This window comes from Balaenoptera acutorostrata, chromosome 15, assembly GCF_949987535.1.
Source record: "Balaenoptera acutorostrata chromosome 15, mBalAcu1.1, whole genome shotgun sequence".
Taxonomy (NCBI): Eukaryota; Metazoa; Chordata; class Mammalia; order Artiodactyla; family Balaenopteridae; genus Balaenoptera; species Balaenoptera acutorostrata.
The window spans coordinates 49,333,489-49,352,077 of NC_080078.1; the positions used below are offsets into that span (position 1 = coordinate 49,333,489).

Sequence of the window (18,589 nt, forward strand, 5' to 3'; positions counted from 1 at the left end):
TCAAGACTGAAACGGAGGGAGTATTCTTAATGTTCATAAATTTGGCAGAATATATTCTGTGAAAGCTTTAGATGAAAAAGTTGTTTCTAAGTGGTGGTCTTCAAACTTTAGTGAGCATGAGAATCACCTGCTGACCTTGGTTGAAAAAAGAAAGAAACAAAGAAGGCAAGAAAGACCCCAGGTCTCACTCCTGCACATTCTGATTCAGAAGAAGGACAGTAGTGACCCTTGACGGGGAATGCACATTGGAGTCACCCACAGAGCTTTAAAAAAACTCTGATGATTGGGTCCCACCCCCAGAGATCCCAAGATAATTGATCTAGAGAGAAGTCCAGCCATCGGGATTTAAAAAAAATTGCCTAGGTGAGTATGAGCAACCATACTAAGAAACACTGGTGCTTTGGGCCCCACTGTTCCAGATCAGAGCCTGCTGGAGGGCTTGTTCAAACAGAGTTTTGAGACCCACCCCAGAGAGTCTGATTCCGTAGGCCTGGAGTGGGGTCTGAAAATTTGCATTTCTATCATGGTGATGCTGATCAACTGGCTTGGGAGCCACACCTGGAAAACCACTGGTATATAGGGAAGGGGCTGGGGCCCAGGATGGGTGTTAAATTTTAATTGGCAAAGGAGGGATTCTGAGGTCCAGGGTCTGAGCCCCACCCAGAGAGACCTTGTTCCATGTGGTCTGGGCAGACAGGTTCAGCTTTAGTCCTGAACCCAGGTTCAGTTCCACCCTGGCCTTTTCCTCCCATTCCTATCTTCCAATCTAACTGTCCCTTTCTAGATACACTTTACTGTCCTAAAAGATGTGCTATTTATTTATTTTTCCAGAGAGGCAGAATAACATAGTAGTTAAGAGGACAGACTCTGGACCCAGACTGTCTGAGATGGATCCTAGGTCTTGACCCTTGAGGTCAAAGTTGCTTAACTTCTCCAGACTTCAGTTTCCTCATCTGTAAAATGGGTCCCTGCCTCAGTGAGCTGATGAAATGAGCTAATCTGTGAGAGCTGCTCTGAAGAGGAACTGTGAAAGGCAAGTGCTGTAGAAAGGTTGGCTACTGTTCCCAATCCTTTGTCTTGGAAAATAAATTGGACTTCTTCTGGGAAAGGAGAAGGTTTTATGAGCCTCCTGATTGGGTGGGGTCTGGGAGCTCTCTTTCTGCTCCCCTAGCATTTGATGTATATCTCTGCTGTGGCACCCTTTGCTCTATCAGTTAACTTTTCTCCTTTTGTCCATAGATAGATGAGATGCTTTTTAGGGAAGGACTGTGTCTTAATCATTTTTGGATTCCCACCACCTAGCACAGTGATAGGCATCAGACATGTTCAATGTCAGTTGAAGAACTAAATGATGTGGCTGGGAAAAAAATAGTCTTACTCTTTTGGAAGTTGCCTAGGATCATCTATTAGCAGGTAGAAACGACTCTCCAATATACAACTGGTATTTTTGCTGAAAAATGGGGGTAAGGGTGAGAATGCAAATGGTGCTAGACAAGTCATCCTCATAGAGTGTTCGCTTAAGTCTGCTGAGGCTGAACCACAAGAACATCACGATGGTGGATGCATTTGTAAGATACCAAATACTCTTATTATAACACAAGGCACACTGCCTGATTCCTCATGAAGCCTGGCCAGATGCTTTCTGAATCTGTTTCCTCTTCATCTAGGACACACAGAAAACATTTCCCAGCCTCCCTTGCATCTACGTGGGGCCGTATGATGAGGTCTTGCCGATAGAATTTGAGAAGATGTGATGTGTGTCATCTCCAGGCTGAGGGGGTTAAGATCGTGTGTGCCTTTTCTAGGCTCTATCTCTCTACTGTCTGCCAATGAGATGCAGAGCATCCAGTGGATAATTTGCAGGCCCTCACAGTTGGTGGAGCTTCAAGATGGAAGGAGCCTGGGTCCCTGAATGACTGAGTGGAGCAGAATTCCCCCGACCCTGTCTCCCATCTCAGCTTAAGTGAGAAATGAACTTTCATTATTTTAAGTCATTGAACTTAGAAATTGCTTGTTATCTCAGCTATCCTACTCTAAAAGCAGGGGAAACTATAAGTCCCAATTTGGGGTCCTGAAATTTATTGGTGCGGAGGCCTTGCTTTGACAACTCGTGACATACATGTCCATGAGGTTTTCCAAGGGCCACTCCACTGCCTACGATAAACATAACACAGTTGCCTGGTCAAAGGAGACAGCGGGGTACATCTCTTTTACTAAATTGATTTTTAGTATGAATTTTTACAGTCAAACATATGAGGAAGTGAACTCGGTGATTTTGTCATTTTGGGAAAAAAGAAAAGAAAATTTTTGGGAAAAATAAGGCAGAACCTCTAAGACCCCTAACTGAAAAAAAAAATTCTCTCCTAGGATAATTGGTATTATTTTAAAATTATAGTCTTTCTAGAAAAATGTGGCTTTGGGGGCCTCTCGGGGATTCTGTGGACAGAGCGGACAGAGTCTATATGAGGTCTGCCTCATTGAAGACCCAAAGCCACACACTGTAAACGGAGTTTTGTTTGGCTCCACGTCCGCTGGGCCTCATCGTCTCATTTATTCTCCCCACCAATTTTATATTACTGGGTGGTAGACTCACCATATTCTGGCTGCTCTGTGGATTCAAAAGTCCGGTGGCCTGGGGCCGGACGGTCCCACCCCCCAGGGGGGTTGAGGAAGTTGCTGTCGTCTGAGGTACTGTCGTACTTGTAGTCCTGGTCCCCGCCGTTGGCCCTTGCCAAGGACAAGGACCTCTGCCACCAGGCCCGCCAGTCGGGGGATGGGACTGACCAGCTGGGCTTATTCTCCGGATGCTGATCTTTATCTGCTTCAGAGTCAGGACCGTCCACCACCTCTATGGTGACCTGAAGAATTCAGAACAGGCCAGGGTCAATGAGGAGTCAACAGCCTCTAAGCCGGGTGACCCTTGGAAGACAATCTGAGAGGACGGAGGGAAATGTGCATCCCTCACAAAGGAAAGGTGAGGCTGCACGGTGACACAGAATGGAAAACCTCCAGGGACGCCCAAAGGAACTGATGCACATGGGCCTCGGGTTGGGAGGAAGCAATGCATCACTAGGGTCCCTGATTTACTGACGACTATGTTGCTGGGAAGTCTTTAACTCAAGGAGTAAACACGTACCGTGTATGTTCTTGAAGTGGCACAAGAATAATTATAATAAAACTGAACACTTGCTGAGTACTAACTCTGCACCAGGGACTGTTTTAAAGGCTCTACATATATTAATTTATTTAATCCTCAGAACAGCCTTATAAAGTTGGTTCTATTGATTGGCCCTCTATGGCTGCTGATCTCCAAAGATGTCCCCAGCAATTCCTCCCATTCTGGTATGTGTGTGCCACCCCTCTCATCAAGAGGTGGAGTTTGTTTCCCCTCCCTTTCAGTCTGGGCTGGCCTTGTGACTCACTGTATCCAGTAGAATGTGTTAGGTGTGACAATGTGACAAGCCTTACCAGGTCTTGAAATTTCCATTTTCATTCTCTTGGAATGTTCCTACCATTACGTACAGAAGCCCAGCCTAGACCACTGCTCCCAGAGCCACCATGTGAAGAGGCAGGGCACACAGAGGAGATCAAAGAGTCCTCTCAGTCACCAGCCAGCTCTGAGGCCCTGGTCTTGTGTGGGGGGCCATTTTGGATCCTCCAGCCCAGCTGGGTCACCCTAGCTGATACCACGTGGAACAGAGACGAGTTATCCTGGCTGAGCCCTGCTCAAGCTCCTGACCCACTGGACCATGAGCAATCCAGTGGTTGTTGCTTTAAGCTATTAAGTTTTGGAGTGGTTGCTAGACAGCTTCTTATAGACAGGGAAACTGGCACACAGAGAAGTTAACAACTTGCCTAAGGTCACACAGCTAGTAACTGGCAGCCATGGGTAGTCTAGCTCCAGAGCCCATGCTCTTACCGACTTTGCCATACTGCCTCTCCAAAAGTCAGTCACCGAGGTAGTGTCCCCTCCTGTGACCAAGTGAGCAAAGAGGCCACTGATGCTGGTGGGACTGGATGCCACAAGTCGTGTAGAGATGTGAGCACAAGGTCCTCAAGGTCCAGGATGTCACAGCTGTGAGTTTCACTCATCCCCTAGTCCAGACCCAGCACGTACTCCTTAACTGACCCTCAGGGTCAGAGCAGATAGTCCCAGAGTCAAGGTCAGAACTTGCTCTTGGATTTATGGAGCCTAGTTTGGAAGTCACGGGGCTGAAAGAATGCAGCTTCTTGGCTCCGAGAGACAATCAACATAGAGAAACTTGTTTAAAAAACATAATAAAAGACTCCTTGGGTTCCTTTGGCCATCGCATAGCTCTTGCAACACCCCCTGGATAAGTTATGTGCAAATGAATCAGAAACATGCGCTCCAAGTAATCAGCGCAAGATGTACTGGGCAGATGCTTTTCCAGTTTTGCCCTAACCGGACATCTGAGAGATTTGCTGACACACTCTGCCACATTGCACCAGGTCGTGCCAATCCCTGAGACAAACAGACCCTTCCTTTTGTTTTAGGAATGGTAAGGTTTGAATTCTACTTGCTTTGACATTGAAAAGAAGTTGCCCAGCTCATGGTGGGCCTCGGCTGTGGCCTTGTGTGGTCCAGACACAAAGTTAAGGGTGTGGCCCAGACACAAAGTTAAGGGTGTGGCCTTCCGTCCCGGAGTATACTTGGGCCGTGGCAGGCCGAGTGCATCTCTTCCTCTGGTGTGGGATGCCTAGAAGGGCACCACTGGCTTGCTTCCATGCCACCACCATTACCCCAGTCTCATAAGCATCCCTTGCATATTTGTAAATAATTATGGAACATTTAGTAATCCCCGAAAAGGAAAAAAGAAAAGAATGAATTACATCATTTGCCTTGTATCATTGCTGTTTGCTGGAGGGATGGTTGTTGGAAAGGGGTGGGGACCTGGACCCACACGCAGCGCTGTAAGGGCAATGCAGAAGAAACACACAGCTGGGCTGCGCAGACCCGAGCTGGGCAGTGACGCGGTGATGCCGAGCCTTTGAAGACATAACCTTTCTCCTCAGCAGTCCAGGCCTCCTGTGCCTGCAGACAGAACAACTGAGCCGCAACAATCGTCTGCAAGGCTATTAAGGGTTTTGGAGGGGAGAAGCTGCCAAGAGCCAGGCAAGCCTGCAATTATGGTAATGAAATCAGACTCTGGGTAGGAGATAAGGGGGAATGGGCTGGACAGTTTTGGTATTCCATTTGTTTCCAGACTGGAGTCAAAGGGATTGCCTAAACAAAACGTGCCCTGCAATTTCTCCAAGCTGGGAATCAAAACAATTTCATGTTTTAAGCTATTACCGTCAGTATGATTTTTTTCCCCCCGCAAACTACTGCTCAGATCCAAACAAAATAGATTTGTTGCCTGGCCAGGCAATGAGTAGCAAAATATGAATTTACTCCAAAAACTATATTGATGACTAAATCTCATCAGTTTAGAGGTTTCTTTTTCCCCTTTCATTTTTAGCCACTGCTCCAACTGAATTAAAAAAAAAAAAAAGAAAACAAAAAACACACAAACCTTAGGATCCACCCTTCCCTGCAGTTAAGAATATGGAAACCTCATACAGACATCAAATGAAGAAATGTAATCTTGAGCCTGAAATTTCATAGGCATCCAATTAAAAAGACTTAATGAGCACGATCATGACTTCTCGAATGGTGCGGATTAGTTTTATGTTTCCTGTTGCTCTTATTATATTTACATGTTCTTTAGCATCAAAGAATCTGTTCCTAAAAATGTCTTGAACAATAATAGGTGTGATGAGCTGAAGGTGTGGTAGTGAGCACAGCAGATTTCCAAGCTGATAGATCTTACCATGCTTTTGCATCCTTAATACACAGAATTGAAGCATCTTTAGTACATTGGTTTCTTCTGGACTTTTCTGTACCATGAATCAAGATAGTAAAAGAAAGAGGACTTTTCCAAAAGACCCAACTCCAACTTCTGGCAGAATCTTGTCAGCTCTAAGAAAGAGAGTCTAGAATAGGTGCCAATTTGGAGAGTTCCATCCAAAATTAGGAAAGGAGGATAAAATCCTTTGCAATATTACCTGTTTCTTTCTTCCTCTTGAGAGTTTAAACATTTATTAGAAACAAACTCTTTACTCTTGCTCTGAAAAGCACTTTCCACTGGGAAACTAACACAATTCTTAGTCTAACTGATTAACAAACTAATGACACTGGGAATACAGAAGCCTTGACCTTCTGAACTCAGGAGAATCTTCTAGAAGCTTCTAACTTGGTCCTCTAAGCCTTGAGAGCTATGGTGACTAGGCAGATTTGGGTTTGTATTTATTTCCCAGAGAGGAAAATGAGGCCTGGGAGGTGAAATGATTCCTCAAAAGCACAGATCATCCGGGGACAGGACGACAGTGTCCAGCAAAGGGTTAGACCCCTGATTATGTACCCCTTCTTCCTTGACAATTGCCGAAGAAAGAACACAAAGGACTAGGAAGATATATAATCCCTCCCTCTCAGACCCAATGATGCTCTAAAAACAACTCTGGCAGCTCCAGTAAGTGTGGTTAATGCTTTGAGATTTGCAGCGTGCTCGTTCAAATATCATTGCTTGTTCTACACAAGTTAAACCCACATTTCAGGCATAGAAACTGCCCTAGAGAATTCACGTTCCTGAGGTGAACAGCAAGGAAGGTGGAGAGCTGGACTCAAAACTCCTGATTCTTAATTATTTTATACGTTTCCTCTGTCATCTTCACGCTCACTGACATCACCAACCAGCATCCACCAGTCTGGGGAACCTTCCCATATTCCTGTCTCTGTGCTGAGTGCTTCACATGGAGGATTTCATGTAATCCTCACAACAGCCCTACTACTACAGAGTATTGTACTGCAGAGGTACTACTCACAGGTTGTGTTATCATTCCCATTGTATAGACAAGGAAACTGAGGCATAGAGAGGTTGAGTAACCTGCATGCAGCCATAGAGGCCAAGCCTGGTCAACAAAAAGTGGTACCAGAGCCCAAGGGCAAGTTGGTGTACTTTAGCTCATGATAGGGACTGCAGGGCCCCCATGAGAATCTGAACAATACCGGCTTGTCCCCTGGAGTGTGTGGGCCCATCTCTTGGGCACAGAGATTTCTTGGTTCTTACTTGGCCAGGCCTGCCATTCCAAAAGGATTTTAGGAAAAACGGAGGAGGGGAAATCAGAAGTAGAAGCACGTACAACACCTGCAGCCCTGGCCAACTCATCTGATTGTATCAAGAGGTCTACGGCCGTGTAAATAAGTCTGTGCGAGGGGAAAAAAAAGGTCTTTAGATGACTATTTTTGAGTCTCCCTCAATGGAAGAAAAGAAATAAATACATTGGTTGAAATGAATACAGATCTCAGATTGACCCAGAAAAGAGAACTATTTGGTGGTGAATAGCCACTGTGGTCATGAATTGATGCAGTGAGCCTAATAATGAGTTTATTTTAGAGACTTTTGTCTTTGCTATCTGACCATCAGCTGCAGACCAGAAACTTAGCCAAGGATACCGAAGTTCAAGTTGAACTTCTCCTGGGAGATTTACTTTCTTTCCTGAGTGATTTATTTATTTATTTATTCGTTGCCAAAACCCCCAACTTCTAGTTTTGTTTTAAATTTAATATGGAGATTGGGTTCAGGAGTTGGAGGCTATTTCTTTCTCTTTTGTGCATTGTTTTTTTTTTTTCCCCCCTCACTCACTTCCACAGCCTGAAGCCAGTCTTCAAATGGAGAGCCCAATCCACTTGGGACAGAGGCCACCTGGCTTCAGGGGTTTAAAAAAAAAACAAGCTCTAAAAAGCTGGGCTTTTTAAAGGATTTCCCTTCCTAAAAGTCAAGAGGCCCAAGAGCTCAGCATTGTCACTTTGGAAAGGTGTGGGCGGTTTGGCAGGGGGGCGACAGCAGACCCCAGCCTTGGAGCGTGGGAAATGCTTGCAGACACAGGGTGGCTGGGGGAAGTTCAGAGAGAGGGGTATCAGATTCCTGGGCAGCTCCCGGCTCCAGTGAGGGCTGGCTAGGTGGGGGTGAGGGGCAGGTTGCCAGGGGATGGGGGGAGACCAGGCCAGGGGCCCCGGCAGCGGAAGCCGACCCACTGATATGCCTTCACCTGTTTTCAGTCCGCTCCCCAGGGAGAGACAATGCTTGGACGGCCCGGGGTGACCGGTGGGACTGTCTGCTTGGCTGAATCGGCCCTGTGTCAAACCAGTGGATTTCAACAAAAGACCAGAGCTCTGAGGAAGGGGCGAGGGCTGACAACGTGAAAATCATCACCCTCTTTTAGAAAGTACCTCATCTTTTAAAGGACCACCGGGGAGCTGGTTTACTCAAGTGCAGTGGGGCATGAGGCTACAGCGGCCAGTGCTGCATGTGTGTGTGTGTGTGTGAGTTTGTGTGTATGTACATGCCCTCACACACACTCACACTCAGACCTAGGGCTGGGGCTCCCAGGGGTAGCAGCTGCGTCAGTCTTTCTTTGAGCATCTTTCTGAGTCACTGACGCTCCCCTTTCACAATCTTCCAGAAAGAGAAAGGACAGGAATGCAGTTCAGTGTTCCATCATCAGATCGATAAAACATAGGCTGCCCTACCCCCCAAGACTGCCTGTGGAAGGTTAACAGACACAGGGCTTGTGCAAGGCAGAAATGGGATGAACCAACTGGCCGGCGGGCAACAGGACAGCACTGGCCTGGTCTTTGATTCTGATGGCATCTGGCTTGGAGCCTCATTCGTTTTGAGTCCGTTTTGCCAGAAACCCTGATATTTGGAGCTACGGGGGAACCTATACTCTTGGGAGGTATAGTGATTTCTTCTGTCCAAAGGGTAACTCAAGAAACATACAGGGACCTCATAGGAGTGGCCTGGTCCCCTTCCTGCCTTGTGCTCCAAAGCATCCCTTTCCGAAGCAGCTCCTGGAGGCAAACAACTTGTATGTGCTGGGGCGGTGCTGAGACAGAGTGAAGACAAAGTGGGGATTCCTTTGCACCTCTTAGAAGTCTATACAAACAGGTGGCTGTGGACTCAGAGGGGACAAGGACGAATGATTTCCATTTGTCCCATCTCTGCTGCCATCCTTTGTGACGGCACAAGGGGAAGCTGCGTTTTATAAAAGTCCAAGAGGCTTTGTTGGAGAGTCTCAAGTGTGGTGATCTCATAACACATCCTCCACTTATCCTCTGTTCCCTTGTCTCACCTTATAGGTCTCTCCACACCCATAAACTCCAACCACCCTCTCATCCCTCAGGAAGCCCAGTGGAACTGTTCCAAAGCACTCTTCACTTCGCATCTGGCTAGACAACACAGCTTATTCTGATGAAAAATGGATTGCGAGCTCGGGGGCTTTACTGAGCTCGTGCACAAATCCATCGCTTCATGGTTGCCCTTTTCTTTTTATGGAAAAGTCATTTGGGTTCCCCAGATCTGAGAATCCCAATCACTTTTGCACCACTGTTCTTCCCTGACAGTCAGGTTAATGTTTTAAAAAGGCCCAAGTGGGGTCTGAGGACTTCCTGATGGGTGGATTTATCTGGGAGAGAGAAAGGGGATCCTGAGAAATTTTGTTAGAAATTCGGTTCTAGGTGGAGCTCCATGCGCTTAGTAAATTTCTAATGAGGGGACTGCAGCCTTCCAGTTCCCTGTATCCAGGTCTTTTCTTGTAAGTTTATATTAGTAACTCTTAAATCGATTACATTAATAGCTCAGCATTAAGCCCCACAACGACATTTCCCATCTCTGAAAAAAGAATGCAAGCTACAGCAAACCTAAAATTGTTGTGGGCATGATCTAAGCATCCTTGGGATAAGGGTGGTTTAGTCCTAGAATGGTAAAATCTATCAACAAGGAAAAATCACTTCCTGTCAATGAAGGCGTGATGGGGAGCCTCTTTGAGCAACAGTAAGGAGATGTCTGTGCCTTTTTTTGCCAGTCTGCACCTCCCCCAAGTGGATCCTTTGTTCTTTATCAGAGAGCCATGTGGCCAGTTCCCAGAGAGAGGGCAATGGATTGAAAGGCCCGTTTTCCCCATTAATCAATTAGAACAGTACAAGACCTATTGGAAATATTAATTGGTCCATGCAGTGATTTCAGCACATGGGTTGTCAAAGAGTGACCTCTGAAACATTTTTCACTTATGTACCCTCAACGCTGCCCTGCCCTAATCTTCCCAAATGTCCCATCTATTCAGGTCTGTCCTCCATGGAACGCAGTGCTTTTTCTGCCTCTGTCTCCACAATCCTTTTGGCACTGTCTTGGGTGGTAGCCGGGATCTTTACACCTACGTCATTTCCTGGAGGGAGAACACCTTGCATTTCTTAACTTCCCAGAAGCTAACATGACATTGAGGTGTATTCTCAGGGACATTCAGTAGTCACAACAACACTGGTGTTAGGAGCAAAACAACTCTGGCCAAGGAAATCTGATCTAAAAGGGTGTCACGCAGACAGCGTTAGTCTTGCGAGAGAGACCACTAACCTAATTATGGATCAATCGTTCCAAGGTCAGGTTCAGGAACTTTCTGCCATGGAAGCTAATTGGAATTTGATGCAGAGAAAGAATAAGGACAAGCTGCCCTTCCTCCAATGACAAGAGTTGAGGATAAACTTAAAAGTATGGAAGCAGGCATTGGAGGACTCGGGCTGTACAGCGCCAGGCTGCCCAGGGGGACGAGGTGCCCTCGGCCGCCATGGGTACCATCTCCGGGAAGAAACAGTGGGAGGCACAAGCAAAATTCAAAATGAGGAGTTTTTGTTTTTGAAACACAAAATGGTAGGGTGAGTATTTTTGGGAGCCTGAGAGACTGGATTTGAGCCCCAACTACTGTTTACTAGCCATGTGGCCTTGGGAAAACCAAATGGGAACTTCCTGAGAGTCAGTTGCATTAGTGATAATATTGAAGGAATGACGTGGGCTCCATGCGGGTATTGGGAGAGTCAAATCGGATCCACCTTTACTCTGTAAAGTAAATTGTGCTATTTCAGTGCAGATGAGAGTTCTTATTTTCAGTTCCAGGTACCTCTTTCCTAACCTCCCATTTCCTTCAGCTTCACCCCATCCCATCTTAGTGATATGTATTCCTCTCTCTCCTAGGAACTTCTGTTATCACCTCCTTTCCTCTTATCAAAAATTTTTTATCAGTCATTTACACTTTAGAGCAGCTGAAGTGTTGTCAGCGCCTAAAGGAACTTCTGGTGCCTAAGGCAAGCGAGAGAGGCATTTGAGAGACCGTGTCTTCCTGAGCATCTTAGAAATCACACTATGATCTGCCTCATCTACTCATGTGTCTGACTGGCCTTTCCCTATAGCTAACATATTTCATCAATTTCAGGGCATATTATTTTGTTTTGTTTTGACATTTCTTTTTTTTTTTTTTTTTTGATGTGGACCATTTTTAAAGTCTTTATTGAATTTGTTACAGTATTGCTTCTGTTTTATGTTTTGTTTTTTTGGCTGTGAGGCATGTGGGATCTTAGCTCCCTGACCAGGGATTGAACCCGCACCCCCTGTATTGGAAGGCGAAGTCTTAACCACTGGGCCTGCAGGGAAGTCCCTGTTTTTACATTTCAACAGCTCTGAAATCAGGAAGTATCTTATAATCATTGGTGTGTCATACTCTAATTAGCACTGTTTTCTTTTTTCAGTGGTTGATAAAATAATGCTGCATCTCACAATCCAGGGTGTTACACAGATGAAATACAACACTGCTCTTATAGAGATAACATGCTTGTCAGCAGGATTCATTAAGGGGTCAAGGAGAAAAGTGAGGTAAGGCAGCAGTTGCTTTGGAATCAGATCAGGAAACAAAGACATGGGCTGTTTCATTTTCTTTCACCTTTCAGTTGCTAAGCATTACCTGGATATTTGGATTCTGCCCATTGATATCAGCTTTGGAAAGATCTGGAAAGTTTGGTAGATCAAGGAGAAAGGATCTGGGGCCATCTCTTTGCAATGAAGGGGGCCCAGCCTCTTGCTGGAATTGCTGTCTGGGGAATGGTTGGTGTGCAGCCTGGTGGTCCGAATGCTCCCCTGATGTTTCTTTGGAGAGAGGAGAGCTGGTTTCCGATGTTGAGGCACTTTCCATGTTGAGGTTATTCTAAAACAAACAAACAAGCAAATGAACATATAAATAAGAGAAGCATGATTTAGAAATGCCACCCTTAAAAATTCAGGACAAGGACAATTCCAGGGGCTGGAATTAAGCCAGGATGGTATTCCCAACTTGTTTTCCTTCCATAGCTTAGTTTTTCTGTCTTCAAAAAGCTAAATCATCAGGAAATTTTCCTAGCCTGCTACTTGGGAATTTTCTGAGGGCTAATGTGTGATGGGATATTAATCAAACATCAAAGCATATCAACAAAAAGTGCTAATTTGAAGGAGACTAGGTGCTCATTTAGAACTGGAATCAAATTATGGTTTCCTTATCACAGCTTCAATTGATTAACCACTCTGGCTTGAGTTACAGCCCCAGTATCCAGTGTTTGTTCCTTTGGTGTGGGTCAGCAGATGATCTGACCACACTGGGTAAAATACTTTAGCCAAATCATTGATTATTTCTATCCATCCATCCATCCATCCATCCATTTTTTCATCCATCCATTCACTAACCTATTTAACTTTCCTTCCTCCTTCCTTCAGTTCTTTCATTCATCTACTCATCCATCCTTCCATCCATTTATCCATCCATTCATCCACACAATCAGCAAGTGTCAACCACATGCTAGGCACAGGAAAGCCATGAACAAGACAGACACGGGTCCTATTCTCTTAGAGAGTACGTCTAGTTGGGGGAAATAAACAATAAATACACACATAAGTAAGATCAGGTCAGAGAATGGTGATTGCTAAGAAGAAAAGGAAGAAGAAAATGACAGAGAGTGGTCAGGGCAACATTAGATAGGTAGCTGGGGAAGACCTTCCTGAGAAGGTGACATCTGAAGTGAAACCTGAACACCTGTAATTATCTGGGGTAAGAACATTCTAGCAGAGGGAACAGCAAGTAAGACAGTCCTGAGATAGGGATGGCTTGTCTCATTTGAGAAACACAGAGAAGGGCAGTGAGGCTGGGATGGAATGAAGGAAGGGAGAACGACCCAAGATGGGGATGAAGAGGTGGAGACAGGCCAAGAAAAAGTGACAAAAAGGCATTCTGAAATTGAATGTCTTTATCCCGGAAAGAAAAGTCCAAGTCTGTTGTTTTTCCAAACTAGCGAAAAATGTCTGTGTTTAGTTGTCACTAGGGGAAATTTTTTCCAGTGACTGAAGACTGTAGTAGTTGCTGGACTTCTTTCTCAAACCAGCCCTTCTTCTGCTCTCATTCTTCATGGACCTCTTGTTGGATGTTTCCTCCATCCCTTCAGGGATAGCATTTTCACGTTTACTGGTGGAGGGAGATGTGGAGATAGAATTTCACCAGTGTTTGGGTCAGTGGTTAATGTTCTTGTTATTCTTGGGCATGTTTGGGGGTTTTGGAGTGAATATTCCAGCACATTGCCTCCACACACACACCCTGCCCCCTCTCACAGCAGTGTCTTTGACCCAGTCAAGGGGTTACACCTGGTATCAGAACACTCCCGACTCTGAGTACCCAAGGTCAAGAATGGCCTGAGGATGAAACACATGCAGTGGGTAATGATCTTATTAGAGAGCTGACCTGCGGGGATGGATTTTTCTCTCTTTAAACAGACATGGGACTGCGAGGAATAAACTCACTTGTGCAGAGACCATGTTTGTGAATGTTCGCAGAGGCCAAGAAGAGGCTGAGTTAGAAAGAAGCATGTCTGCTGTCTCTTCTTTAACATGTGCAGTTACGGCAGGGGAAGCGGGCTGCTCTTCATCATGTCTTTGCTTGCCCTGCCTCTTTGCTCAGGAGATGTGGCCAGGGGCAGTGTCTTTGTTCACCTCTCCTGTCACCTTTCTGCCATGTTTTCATCTCCTGGCACATCGTCCTAGGGGGAGTTGCCCTGCCATCCCCAGGCACTGCTCAGTGCAAAAGAGGCCAAATGTATTATGCTGAGATTGTATTATCCAGCACATGGAGAGAGAGAGAGAGAGAGACATGATAATTCTTTCCTCAACATAAGACCTCTCTATCATAGCCCAGGGGAAGATAACTGAATGCAACTGTTCCCTTGTTTTTCTCCCTGGATCCTCAACAGTGTTAGTAAGGACAGTTGACTTCTCATGGAGAATTTCTTGCACAGGTTTTTGGGAATCTAAGTCTCAGAAGGGACCCAGGATTTGCTTGTCCATGGCTTGAGGGATCCCCTGCAAATCCAGCCCTCACTTCATTGTAGCAACTGGGACATACTGTTTAACTGTGTTAAAAATGGAGCTCTTTTTCCTTTTCCCTGTGATGAAGTACTCCTTCTACTATGAAAACTTATATTTTATTTTATATTTGGTACTTTTTTTTTTGACCACGCTGCATGGCATGTGGGATCTTAGTTCCCCAACCATGGATTGAACCCATGCCCCCTGCAGTGGAAGTGAAGAGTCCCAACCACTGCACTGCCAGGGAATTCCAGAAAAACTTGTATTTTAGAAGAAGAGATAGGAAAGGTATCTGTGCTGCTTATTTGGCATTTCACTTAGATGGCTGAAAAAACAAGGACTGAATCTGATGGGTTTTTTGCTCTGACTCTGGAATTTTTCCTGAGAGGAGATACACCACCCCAGAGTGATCCTGGCTTAGACAGGGACCAAGAAAACCCCTTAAACTCTCTGTGGCTCAATAATCCTCCATGTAAAACAAAGCAGACAATAAGGAGGATCCCATGCTGTCCCAGCAGGATGGTCAAGAGAACTCAGGGTGGGTTGTGACTACACTTGAAAAGAGAAATGTAGAGTTAGGGCAACTGGGCTGGACGATTCAGGCCTCAAGTGTCTCTGCCTCGAAGACGGGGGCTAAAGTACGTTTTGGCTTGAATTATGCACACAACTGTGGCATTTCTCCGTCTTTCCCTGATCCTCATCCCCCAGCCCCTCAAACAACATTTGGAAGATGAGAATGGGAAAAATAAAAAATGCTAATCACGATCTCTGAATATCTGAATTATTCTTGCATTTTTACCAAAACATATTTATCTGGAAACCTTGGCTCCCTCCAAACCGTGGCATGCTCCCAAACTGTTCAGAAACTGGAAGCTCTATGGTAGGGGGAGGGGGCCTTACAGTGAATCATATAAAATGAAGCTCCACTTTATTCAATCAATGACCAGATTCAGGGAGTAACCATTATTTTGGTAATCAAGAATTTAAATCTGGGGCGGGAGACAGTAGACAGGGTCTGCTAACAAGGCAGGAAAATGCCTCTTCTTCATACTTTCTCAAAGACCCACTGTACAGCTTCCTTGTAGAGGCCCCACTGGAGGTCTTGGTTGATGGACCAAGCTCACTCACCAAGAGTTCCACTTAATTAGTCTAGCAGAGTAAAGATTCTCAGGAAGGGTGGATCTCAAAATGAAGATTTAAACAGTTTGTATGTTATTCAGAAAAGCAGACATTCTTCTCTGAAGACGTGAGCTTTGGGCAGTCCAGGGATTGAAGAAAAGAAATATCACCATTCTTTCCAAGGTGCTGCAGGATTCATTTTGTTTAAATTCAAGTGACATGAGGGCATCTGCTCAGTTTGGGAAAATATTTCTTTACCCACAATGTGTCTTTGAGTTGACTTTCAATCTGTGGCAATGTTGCAGCTCCAGGAGCAACGTTCTCTCTAATCTGAGAGCTGTGACTACTAATAAAGAGAGGTAGAAGAACTAAAGCTAGTTAGGGGTTTATACGCATGCAGTGTTCCACTGCTAAGGAAGGTGACCTATGGTGGCCAAATTATCCAGCTGCTGCTTAATGCTCCCCATCTTTGGGCATAGCTCCTGCCCCTCCATTATTTTACAACTTATTCTTATTTAAAATAGGAATAAAGTAATAATATTGTAAAATGTTAACAATAATAATACAATTATAAAATAGGCTCCATGCTCATGCAGCCTGGTGTTTTGCCTTAGATGGCAGTATTATTGTGGCAGATATTGCAGTTTCCTCCCCAATATCCATTCCCCACTTTTTTTTTTTTACTCAGTGTTTATTTCAGGGGGCAACGTGCCTGGCTAAAACTACATGTCCTAGCATTCACTGCAGCTAGGGATGACCATGTGACACAGTTCTACCCAATGAGATGTAAGTGGAAGGTGCCTGATGGTACTATTGGACAGAAGGCAGAGTCAGTTTGCCTTTTGCCTCTTTTCTGTCTTCCATTTTCTCCTGGCTGAAGTGTGGATAGTAGTGTTGGAAGTGAAATGATGCCACTGGCAAGAGGTTGAAGATATACGCTAAAGGTGGCTGAATGGAAAGATAGAGGAGCCGGGGTCCCCGATAGCATGGTAGAGCCTTCATACTAGTCCTGGAATGATCACCTCTGAACTTCTTGTACCCTTGATACAAACAGTAGTATTGACAATACTGCAGCCCTAGTAGCAATGTTCCCTGTATGATTCTAATTTGAGAGCCATGACCACCAATAAAAAGGGAAAAGCCCTGTTCAGCAAAGTGACTCAAGATTGGGTACCATCCTCAGCTGAAGGAGGTACCAACAGGGCATATAGTGAATCATCACGATTACCTTCACAATGGCAGCCAGCTCAGCTCTGCTGCTAATTCTCATAATATCCTTTTCCAAATCTGCCCTCTACCCCCTTCTCTGCATATGTATAGAATCTTCTATTGTTTCAGCATCTATACCTTACATTTCTCAAATCTATTACTCACTGGGTAATGTAATATTTCCTTTAATTTATCCAAAAATACTATCATTAAAGTTCAAGGACTTTGCCCTCAAAGAATCCAGAGCTCCTTGGACAAGTGGCTGATTCCAGAGCTTGGGCAGGGAAGTCAAGGGGAGTTTGGGATATTTTGCTGTGTCAGAAAGCAAGGAGGACTTCAGTGATTAATGGTGTCCTCTTGAAAGAAGACGGGAGCCAGATTGAAGGGCCCACCCTGCACCAGGATTAGACAATTTGGGCGTTAAAACAAAAAGGTTGTTGTTAAAAAAAAAAAAAAAAAAAAAAAAAAAAAAAAGGTTGTTGTTGACTGCCATACATTGCATCTATGACATTCCATGAGCCTATGATGATACTCATAAAAGAGAGGAAGCCAGAAAAACCATCACCCCCATTCGAGGTAGGGATTATAAAACTCCTTACTTTGAACCTTTGTATTAAAAAGAAGTAGAGTTTTGTCTAAGGAAATAAAGTTTGAACTGAGATTGAAAAACACAGGTAAAATGAAGCCCGTGAAGCAGGTGAAGAGCACAGAGCAGAGGGGGAGATGGGCCAGTGAACACTGCGATCCTGGCAAAGGATAAGGTGGGTGCAGACTCCCTGAGACCTCCCAGGGCCTGGCGCAGAGGCCCAAAGGCTATCAGAGCTGGAATGGAGTGGGTGTTAGGCTCAGTGCCAGTCTGCTGTCTTAGTAAAGTGATCACTGAGTAAATAATACAAATGCTAGGCCTAAACCCAGACGTCTGGACCCACCAGCCTTCAGTCAGAAAGCTTTCTATCCTAGTGTACTGTGACTTTTCCATTAGGTCCCCACTTCCCCAGTGGCATTCTCTGGGTCATTTGGAGGCTTGCTAAGCTTTATGTGTGGGGATTGCCTCCCTGGCTCTCATCGGCTGGCCCTGGATGCCCCTGGGAAAGCTCTGTGAAGATGAGCTGAGAAGAGAAAACCTCTCATCTGCAGACCGGGTACAGTTTCTAAGATAACAAGCCCAGGCACTTTGTCATTCATGTCCTTTCTCCCCAGGACATCCCTGGCCCAAGACCAAGGATGCCCAGCAAATGCCCTTAGCCCCTGCGGAGTGGACTCGCTCATTTTGGCTGTCCTTGTGACCAAGGTGGACCACCACGGCCACATCAAGGTCAGCATGGTCACAGTGGACAGAGTTGCCAGCTGGTCATTTGACATAGGAGCGAGAGAGAGGGAGGGGTTCTTGGGAGAACCAAGTCACAGGGGAAATTAGTGTGATCAGCTCGAGGGGGACAATCAAGGTGTGAAAACGGGCGATGGGTCCACCTGTGGAAGAAGCGTGCTAAGCGTCATTGTCCCAAGTCTGCAGCCAGCCACCTGCCCTGTTCCGCAAACATTAACCAAAGGCTGGAGTATGAAAAACCGGGCTGATGTGACCACTTCCAGAACCTCCAGAAGAGGCACAAGCTAGTACCAAATTGTGGCTGGCTTGGACAGTTTTAGTGCTTTTTTTTTTTTTTAAGGCTGTGGTAACTACTCCCAGATTAACACAACAAGGCAGACTTCTTGGAGGCAGAAGGGATGGCAAATTTCTGGAGGGCAAAGAACAGGCCGTATCTACAATCTCAAACCCCACACCCTCCAATTCCACAAGCTCGGGGGGCACCCAATAAGTACTAGTTGATGATAATGATGGCCACGGGCCTAGTTAGGTTTTGTTTTAATTAGGCTCAGGCTACAGGCCTCATTACCCCTAATGTGGCTTTTATGTGGGATTCTAAAGAAAAAAAAAATCCAAGAATCTTCTATTGAGGATATTAAAGAAGATATTATTAGCAATGCTTTTGGTCTCA

General features: G+C 45.3%; 1 protein-coding gene across 1 annotated transcript in view; it reads right to left on the bottom strand.

Annotated features, from left to right (window-relative positions):
• ISM1 (isthmin 1) overlaps positions 1-18,589 on the bottom strand; it is an 81,003-nt gene that overhangs the window by 19,184 nt on the left and 43,230 nt on the right. The window contains exons 2-3 of the mRNA XM_007165263.2: positions 11,848-12,087; positions 2,594-2,858 (exon numbers count right to left, since the gene is read on the bottom strand). Coding sequence (XP_007165325.1) covers positions 2,594-2,858; positions 11,848-12,087 — 505 coding nt within the window. The remainder of the gene's footprint in view (positions 1-2,593; positions 2,859-11,847; positions 12,088-18,589) is intronic.